This window comes from Carassius carassius, chromosome 34 (genome assembly GCF_963082965.1).
Source record: "Carassius carassius chromosome 34, fCarCar2.1, whole genome shotgun sequence".
Lineage (NCBI taxonomy): Eukaryota > Metazoa > Chordata > Actinopteri > Cypriniformes > Cyprinidae > Carassius > Carassius carassius.
Genome location: NC_081788.1, coordinates 28,681,197 through 28,691,534, shown reverse-complemented (window position 1 = coordinate 28,691,534; position 10,338 = coordinate 28,681,197). Strand labels below are relative to the sequence as shown.

General features: G+C 38.5%; 1 protein-coding gene across 1 annotated transcript; it reads right to left on the bottom strand.

Annotated features, from left to right (window-relative positions):
* Window positions 1-8,249: 8,249 nt before the first annotated feature.
* On the bottom strand, window positions 8,250-9,663 carry LOC132114969 (4-galactosyl-N-acetylglucosaminide 3-alpha-L-fucosyltransferase 9-like). Its single transcript, XM_059523380.1, has one exon. It carries the CDS (start codon window positions 9,658-9,660, stop codon window positions 8,566-8,568), a length of 1,095 nt encoding a protein of 364 aa, XP_059379363.1. The 5' UTR covers window positions 9,661-9,663; the 3' UTR covers window positions 8,250-8,565.
* Window positions 9,664-10,338: the final 675 nt, after the last annotated feature.

Below are 10,338 nucleotides of genomic sequence, written 5' to 3'. Positions count from 1 at the left end.
ACACCAGCATTTGTTGGTGCTTGTCGGAGGAGATATGAGAGTGTTTTACAGTGAAACTCTGCTTAAAAAGAAAAAACAGGTGGTTAGTTGGTATCCCAGCCTGGTTAGGCTGATCTGTTTTATTGCTTTTAAGCCCGGGATACACAATATTTGGCTATCCTAGACTTGCATCGTGAAACAATCTTGGGGATTTCTATGATTGTGGCTCCTAAACTGTGTTCTGAAGACGTAGAGTGAAACAGGATCAAAGACGGCTGTGTCACGGTCTTATGATCAAAATAGCCTACAATAATTATCTGACAGTGTCACGAATTCAACATGATCATGTGTTTACTGCTACGACTCAATGACCAGCCAATAAAAATGCAACATGAAATCAACACGACAGCGTTAAAACATAAAACTGCTTACCTCAAGTTCTTATGCCTTCCTCTTTCGCAGCCCTTTCCTCTTTTTTCTGCACACATAAAAGTACAACTGCACTTTTTGTTTACCACTAGCACATGCTGATGGCATTTTATTCTTCGGTAGAAACTTCCATGTCCATGTCACACAGTGTAATTTGCAATGATCTTTTAAGACTGCTGAAAAAGTTGAAAAAAATGTCTTTAAAAGGCTTTATCAGATAGCTGACCAGCTTCACCAGGCTCAACCAAATTCAGAAATGAAGATTTGACTACCAGTCAATTAAAAAATGTAGGAATCGAATCAGAATTTAAAAGTAAATCTCATTTAATTCAAGCTTTGTCATGCTGACACGGTTAAGTTAGAATCAACATACAGGGTTGATGTATTGGGTCTCAAAGCGCTACATGAAAAGAAACAAATACTTGTAAAATTGTCTTTCAACCATCTATATCATTTCTGGTATCAGCGAGGACTTGAGCGTGATAAGTAAAACAATTACCCTGCAGCCACATGATATTTCCTCACGACAATGACCGGCGAATTCTGCTCCCCCTTCAGCAGTCTGTTTGCAAAGTGTGCTATTAGGGATTTTCTATAGACTCATTTGGAGCAACAAATAAGCAAATATGAATATGTAGCTTCATTTTTCTATCCAATTAGAGCAGATATCAGGCACATTTACTACATTTTGAAGAGTCCTAGGTTCCATTTCAGTTTCATAACTGCTCTTCTGAGAGAGACCAATGGCTCATTTTGGGTGATTTGTTGCACAGATTGACTATGTCTTTGTGCAGGACGGGGCTTTGACTCGTTGAGTCAGGGGTGACGGGAATGGGGCACCCCGTGGTTTTAGCAAGTCTGCTGAATTGCAAATGAAAGGGGGGGGGGGCTGACGAGGGAAGCCAGGACTGAGACAAGCACCTCATCTGAATTATTTAAGCCCGGCCCAATTATAGATCTGATCTGTTAGCGAGAAGAGAAATGGGCCGGTTTAAAGGCAACACAAATCAATGAGAGCTGACAGTAATCTGTTTGACAGAAAGACCTGTTAGCGGTTTGAGGGTCATTACCTCTCCGTCGCCCGATGCATTATGGCAATGAAACACGAAATGGAAACACAAAACAGTGGGAGGCTGTGTGCCATCTGCATCGCGGCCCATGACTGCTTGTTTGTTAGCCCTAAAGGGAACGGGCATCTCAAGTTTATGCCCCTTGAAGAATTTCCATCTCGTAAACTGCTGAGGTCAGTCCACTCGTCCACCTTGACCCGCCTTTCAACCCTATGTTATGATATTGGACTTCACTCACCCCCTTGTATCAAATCTCCTGCAAATACACAGCCATTGATAATCATTTGCAGGAGTTTTCAAGAGCTGTCAAAGTTCACAAAGCAGCCTGACTGCTTGGAGGGAGCGAGGTGGAAGGATATTGATTCCCGTTGAATCACACACGCACACACAAGAATTCGAAATGCAGCTGGTTACAGATCTCCGAGCTGCCAAAATCAGCAATTGTCAGTAAACGCTATTAGCATAGATTTGGGCATTGCATTTCCTCTTGACTTGACTGAATACTGCCGTCCATATACAGTATAAGAGCCCATCTGTAGTGGCCTGGATCCTGGATCAGGGGATGGTGGAGGGTTTTCTCAGAACCCGACCCAAGGGAGAGCGGATGGGGGAGGCCTGGCTCGACCAGCCCTTGGCTGCTTGTGTTCGGTAGCAGTATTCCCCTCTGCTCCCGGTCGCCATCTGCCACAGCGCTGGTGTGAGGAGTGTCAGGAGCGATGTGGGCTCGGCCGGCTGTGTTCGAGGCAGCTGGAGTGATGGCGACCCGTGTATCAGCAGGGGAGTACATTGATTTCCTGTCGGCACGTTTTTACATCTCATAACACCTATACATGTCGAAAGCTTTTCCTATACTGTGTCGATGTGCGGTCGGAGGGTATCAGTTCTGATGCTAAAACCAGCTTAAGCAATGGCACAGTGTGAGGAGAAGATCTCAGTACCCCTGGGACCTAATTAGGAAGGCTTGAAAAGCATCAATATTACTATTCAGTATTGATTTGCATTGGGGAACTTTGACTTCTTTGGTATTTTTGACCAATCTAGACCTCATTCTTGTGTAAATTAAAAAATATATGTTTGACACAACCGCAAATTTACCAAGAGTAAAAAGATAATTAAAAAAGACCAATTCAGACCTGTAAACCAGATGAAGAGTGAAGTGTGTTGACAGAAATAACAGACAGATAATGGGTTAGTTAATACATTCAGAAAAGACATCTTATGAAAAAGAGACGCCTTTTATTCGTCACGAAAATAACGCTAACACTTTACAATAAGGTTCCATTTGTTAACATTAGCTCACATGAAGAATAAAAAACACTTCTAAATTATTTATTAGCCTTAGTTGATCATTTTTGCATTTACTTATACATTACAATAGAAAGCTTTATGTTAACATTATTTAATAGACATACTGTAACAAACAATACTGTAACTAAATACTGTAACAAATGTATTGCTAATTAATTTTAATTAAAGCATTAACTAGTGGGACTGACAAACCAGACCGCTAGTTTCCTCCTCAGATGAGTCAGAAATACAATAAGAAAAGCTGCAAAAGAACTTGGATCACTAACAGTTGTACCGTATCTATGATTGTGTGCAAAGTAAAGCGGTCTGACGACAAGGAAACCCACCGTTTGTTATTTATTCTGCCTGGCATTTATTTGAAGCGCAATAATGCAATCTTGCATCGTTTGCTGTAAAATAGAATCCCATTTGCCCTTTGTCAGCACAAAACACTTGGATATAAAGGTTTCACTACTGAGTAAGCAGCAAATCTCAGTGCAGCCCCCTGAGACGCAGGAAATGCACAAAGGTCCCTTCCTCTCGCCGCTCCTTCATCAGCACCCCAGTTGCCAAACAATCACTTCAGGATTAATTTACAATTCAAATCTTACATGAGCGAGGGCATCGACAGACAACAGCAAAAGTGTGTTTACAGACCAAATACAAAGCATGGCATGAGATTTCTGGCTTGACAGTGGCCTCTAAAATTATCCCCTGCAAAATAAGTCTGTGCTGAAAAATACACATTTCTGCAATACTACTACTACTAACATATCCGCCTTTCATTCATGCATCTGTCTATCTACCAGCTATTACACTCATAGATATATTTATCTGCTACTTAAGTAAATATATAACAACGTAACAAAACCCTGACCAAATCTCTTTACTTTCATTCATATGCATTCAAAGAATATGCATTAGTTTAATTTATTTTTATTATGATGCAGCTGATTTTGCAAAACTGATGAATCCCCACAGGACCTTTTACACAATATACAGTACAATGTATTCCTTTTTATTGTTATTATTCATTTCTAGTCTAGTATATTGTACTTTTAAATATACTCCGTATAATACTTTATTATTATAATCCTTCTGCATTTTGCATCAAGTTTACCTGCAGATGGTTGTTTCTTCATTTCCAGATCGTCTGACTTTTCTTTAAATAAAATATAACGAACAAAGACATATTCAGCAAGAAATAAAGGTAGAAAATATTAAATAAGGAACTTGAATAACGGTTATACACCACATCTTGTGTACAAATGACTAGTGGAATGACAAAGGCAACGGTTTCAGGCCTGTTTGTGAAATGTGCTCAACTTCTGTGTGTTTTATTGTAGCTGACACACCAGCTGAAGCATTGCTTTTTAACGTTTTACGTGTCCTTCTGTTAACATTCACATTACCTCGATAACGGTATAAATTGATGTGACAATTAGACCGGCGCTTTGGTGTACCCAAAGGATGCCACACATATATAATGAGTGCGTTTTAGGGATGAGTTTCAGCAGAAGTTGTCACAGTATGCAGAATGGTCTAATTATCTCTAGCATGCCCAGCTGCAGGTGTGTGATGACTGGTTAATAGGGTCTCTTAGTGATCGCTGCCGTGGGTTTTGTGGGCTTTTGGGTCACCAGAATGATGCAGAAGATGCCCGCCTATATGTTCTGCATAATTGCGCACCTGTCTGCAACAACACCACCCATGCTTTCCTCTAAAATGCATGCCTGGAAGGCACACACAAACAATGTAAAAGTTCCAGAAAGCAAATCAATTACTGGCTGATCAGTACACGTTGCACTAAAAAATCTTGCATTCACCATCCAAAATTCTGTCAGGAAGTAAAACCTGGAATCTACCTGAAACCACTTTGGTATTTCCACCTCCATCAGAGGTGTTGAGACAGTCATGCACAGATCAACAGCGCCATCTCCAGGACAGTAACAGAAGATTTTATGAAGAAAATTCAGAGAGATGAATTGCTCCTGGATCTTCATGCAAAGTTTGCTCGAACCTAAGGACGTATAGAAGACCTGTAGAGTAAGTCATCCAGAGCCAGATCCAGCCTGCTTGGACTGCGATCACAAAAATGAAGAAATTTGCAATTAATAGATAAAGTCTTCTAATGTCATTACATAAACAGTACTCGTTATTGTTGTATCACTACTGCTATATGAAATGTGTTGTTCTGGGAAAGGCACAACTAACCACAGATCCAGTTTCTGAATACACATGAATCTGCAGATAAGTAGACCTACTATGTATTGTTAGATAGAAATAAAGAAATAAACAAATACTATGGCCATCATGCACAATACAAAATGACAAAAAATCTACAAAAACACCATGTCAAGCACACACTGTAGTATTTTTTTATAAATGATATCCTGAATATAACTGTATTTAGTTTTTACTGAACTGCCATTTTTTGCTTGTTTTTGGTATAAACAACAAGTGTGTGTGTATGTGTGTGTGTGTGTGTGTGTGTGTGTGTGTGTGTGTGTGTGTGTGTGTGTGTGTGTGTGTGTGTGTGTGTGTGCGTGTGTGTGTGTGTGTGTGTGTGTGTGTGCGTGCGTGCGTGTGTGTGTGTGTGTGTGTGTGTGTGTGTGTGTGTGTGTGTGTGTGTGTGTCTATATATATCAGTTTGCTTGTTTAATTTTTTAAAGAAGAAGAAGATGGCGTTTTTTGAAAACCATTTTAATCTTACTGTTTGATTGTCCACTAAATCTATTCTGGACAAACTGGTTTGTGCAGTCAGTTAGGTTGATAAGTGACAGCGAGACAAACCCATCTTATTTGTGTGCCTTCCCATAAACCTGAATAACCAGTATCATGGCCAGGCTACTCACAACCTCTAAGGCCAAGCCTACCATTGCTCAGATATAATTACTTTAGTACAAACATAATTATATTACCATGCATACTGTACATTTTGTCTCACGATTAATTATTTAATAGTGCTATTAAATGATGTTAAGCTCAACCCAATCTGTTGAATGATGTCATACAGTGAACTGATACTTACCATTGTGCCTAGTGTTCCCTTCTTGTCTTTTTTACATATCACTGAACCACGGAGAAGTTAAAGGAGCCGTTCACTTAGAAAAGGAAATAAATGTACTTAAACGAATGTTGTGATTTTCATTCTTCTGAATGTACTGTAGCATCTGGTCACTCTTTCCCATTCAACTGCAAACAATTGGCTTGAAACCTGTTGATTGAGTGGTTTACATTTGTCTGACTTCAAAGTCAAAGTCTGGCAATCCGCACTTGGTCTGGCCACCATGAGGACACTGACACGTACATGGAAACTTGAGACATTAGACAGAGAAAGACATGAATGGCCCAGTGGCACAACGAAAGATGAATAAGCTCTAATGTCAACTAAACATTGCATTCACTCAACACTTGCTTTATCATTTCTAGACGTTTACTGCACTGAACTGTACTTGTCAAACACCAAATTCCTTTTCAACACTGAAGATAAAAAAGACTGTGGACCTTTTACATCTGATAAATGTGACAACAAAGAAAACCAAACCCGAAAACAAAACTATTGTTTAAAATACAGTCTGTCACATTTACTGTATACCTCCAGCTCTCTCTCTGATAGTCACCACATTGCATCACATCACAGCACAGTGCAAGGAGTGAAATGATTTCCTTATGAAATGAACTCCTCGTAAAACCAAACCTCAGGAACTCTCGCAATGCAAATGCAATGCCACAAAACAAAAGGCATGTGATCTCCTGATCATATAGGAAGATCCGGAAGAAAGACTATTTGGTCACATGGTCCAGGTTGTCACTAAAAACCCATAGTGTAGAGTGTATTTTATATGCTATATACTATAAGTCTTCCTGAAGTCAGTTATACATTATACGTGCCCATAGAGCACACTGTATAGTTGTTTGTTCTCCAATATGTGCGCATTGGCTAGTTAGGTTTATTCTCTAAAACACCTGAGTGCTTTGCTATGCATTTTGTTCTATGTTAAATTTGTTTGTCTCCTTAGCTGTTTCCCATATGGCTACAGTGTCTATCTAAAATTTAAACTAAATCCTGTTCAATTCAAGTAGAAGACAGAATATGAATTAAACCTTTGAACCAGGCTGCTGGGTTTGCCTTTTTGGGCTGGCGGGTGGATCCTTACAACAGCTCATTCATACAACAATTCTTCAACTTTATAAATGTAAAACTGCCAAAGAAAATAAATGTAGGCACACACCTGAACTAGTTAATCAAGGTTTGCGGGTTTCCCCATCATCAACACAAAGCCAACATCTCATGAGGATGGAGATGTGGTTAAAACCAAATCTAACACACCTCACTAAAATAAATAAATAGTGTGGTGTTGTCAAATATATTAAATTAGCCATCACAAGTTCTACTTGTAATATTAAAATTCAAGGAGAACAGCATTTTGTACACATTTAATTCTTGTAATTAATGACCTGCGTGGGAAGAGTAACTCTTATTAATATTTACTTGTAGTATTTACATGTATTATAGTCATTGCACATGCATATAAAAGTATAGTGCACTTGAATCTGTGAATGCATGCCAGTCTTTGAATCAGGGAAGGACGGTTGGGCTTGTCATCGAGGTTACGCATGCCTGGATTTTCTGATTTCTAGTTTTTAATACATTAGTCTGTGTGCATTTTGAGTCTTGTTTACTTGACTCATCATGCATGAACATTAATGGGTCGTTCCTGGTATCAAGTAACAAAATTAGTAACATGTTAACCATTAGGAATATATAAACTGTTAAACTATTAATGCTCCTCACCTCATAAAATAAGACAAAGGTATGCCCAACATTAAACATTGTTTTTTTATTATTGTTATTATTATTGAAAATGACTTGTCTAACCTGTAAAGGTTTGGTATGGGTAGGTTTAAGGGTTGGTTAAAGGGTCTACAGTGTACAGGGGTCAATTTGATTACTATTGTGGTTAGTTAACAATAGTTTGAAAGCGGCTAGTAAAAGTGTTTTTATGCTTCTTTATGATGGTATTCAACTTAGTTAAACATTGAAGTGTAAAGCCTCTCGTTCGAGTCCAGTCTTGTCAGTTAAATCTTTTATTTGGGTCAAACAATTTGTAATTTGTTGGTTAAAAGCCAAATCTTTTAATTATGTTTCTATTGACAAGAAGGCTTTGGATACACTTCAGATTAAGTAGGAATGAAAAATGAGGACAAAAAGAGGAGTGGTTGGTTTAATTGTCATGACACTAACATATTCTCGCTCTTTTGTTGGTTTTGGTTGCTTTTATTCACCTCATTTGTTAGTTGCTTTGGATAAAAGCATCTGCTAAATGTAAAATGTAAGTATAAATCAATGATTTGCATGATATAACGTTGTTATTTTTATGTATCCTGCATAATATGGGGAGGAAAACAGACTGATGGTTTTCATGTTGGATGCAGTTCTAGCTCTGACAAGTTAAAACTTCATCTTGTTCTATTTGTTATGTTATTTTCTATCTGTATTTAACTTGATAATAGTAATATAATCTTAAAATTTACTTATAATTCATTTTGAATCAGCCAAAGTTCATGTGCATTGATTACTGGCTTGTGCTGAGAAAATGAGTGTTATCATGACATAAACCAGCATATAATTATTTACATAAATTTCTTCAAGGACAAGCATCATTACTTAATTATTAGATCATTCATAAGCAATGATTATTCAGTAAAATACTTTCACCAAAATAGTTACTAAATCTTATATAAATAGTCAGTTTATATATAAATATCTGATATCAGGTGATGTAAGAAATTGACATCAATTGAAGTACCACTCATAGAGATCGTGAGCTTCTTTATATTGTCTGTGTCGTGCGATATAGTCACACGCAGTGCAAATAGCCAGAATAAACTCTTGATTCTGGAATATTAAATGAGGACTTGGAGTGAGATGTTTCCTCCAGTTAAAGTACTTGCGATATGCATCTTCATCCTTGTCCAGATGAAGCAAATATTCGGCTAGTGACTTTGCGTCTGGGAAGTCATTGACATGAATGAAGGACTCGGCGGGAACAAAGTTCTCATAGTTTCTTCTCGGAGGACCCAACACCACAGGGACGGTCCCCGCCGCGAGTGGCCCGTTTATCTTCTCAGTGATGTAGTCTTTGTGGATGGAGTTCTCAAAGGCAAGGTAAAACTTGCAGCTGGCCAGGGTTGGATAGTAGTCGTCGTAACTCAGAAACCCTGAATAAGCCTTTCCGAACAAAGTCACTTTGATGTATTTGCTGAGTTCCCTGTAAAAAACGTTCCTTGTGTCAACACCTGTTGAGGGATCATTGTTACTTACAATCCAACACACCAGTTTATCCTTTTTGGGAATGACAAAATCCTCATTAGGTTTCTTCCTGGTCATCAAGCGCATCCGTACAGGAATATCAGCATCATGTCTGTAGCTGAGAGTGAGATTGAACAGGTTTTCCAGACCTGGAATCCTTTTGGTGTTGGTTGGTGATTCCAAATGCAACCAAAGCCACCTTTGGAACAGAGGACGAGGAGATGGAGGAAGGTTGGAGAGATCCCATTGGATGTTTCTATGATAAACAATTACATTATCTGCATCGTTGTAGAGAGCTCTATCATCCGTCAATTGACAATTATCAATATTGTAAAACTTTTTGCAGACACTGAAATCAAACCTATAATTTTCAGGCCAAACCCATAACAGAAGTATAGGTTTATCTTCTGCTTTACCAGAAAGAGAACTGATTTGTGAATATTGGTGGGGTCTAAAAACTGGAGGTGGGCATTTGTTTGGAGATGAGAACCAGAAAAACATTACGCCCATAGAGATGACTCCTGCCATCGTCACTATTACACCCAGACGCAACAGCGATGGGCCATTTGTGTTTGACATTTTTGATCTAAAGAGAATAATTGAAAAACATTTACAAACAAGAATAAAAAGAAACGCTTCAATAAAAACACTGTAGAATCAATTCACACTTCTGTGTGGGACAAAAAAGTTACAGAAGTGAAAGTTAATCATTATCTTGTAATAAAATATAAAATTGAAACTTTGACCATTTTAGTCTGGTAAAAAATATATGCAAATTACTTTTTTTTAACAAAGTACTTAATTCACTTCCTTACCTGATTAAAGAAGAAATCAAATCTGCTGTTTGGTCTCCCATTAAAAAGCCGATGTCTGATTATTACTCTAAACAGAAAAAAGGAAGAGAGTTTCTTTAAAGCATAATTCCCTAGTTTAACGAAAGACAGAAAAACCGGGTTGTTTTGTGCCTTGCCACACCCGGAGGAAGTACAGACTGAGACGTGCACGGCTTGGACCCATCACAATTCAGCATGCAAATATCACTATGAGACCAAACCTTCCAAGCGTGTACGTCTGCAGACTGAAAGACGGGGGCGTAACTTGAAGTGGGCGTAACTTGAAGTAGAGGGCGTAACTTAAAGTTGTCCAAATCACACAGAACCACGCGAGACCTCAAAACGATAAGTTGTTGGCAATATGACGGCACAGAGTAGAATATTGATTACGTTTTAAGGGAGGCAGGGGTTTTAGGCAGGATTT

What these genes read in the sequence shown, in the direction of transcription:
- LOC132114969 (XM_059523380.1), bottom strand. Translation starts at nt 9,660, where the DNA reads ATGTCAAACACAAATGGCCCATCGCTGTTGCGTCTGGGTGTAATAGTG.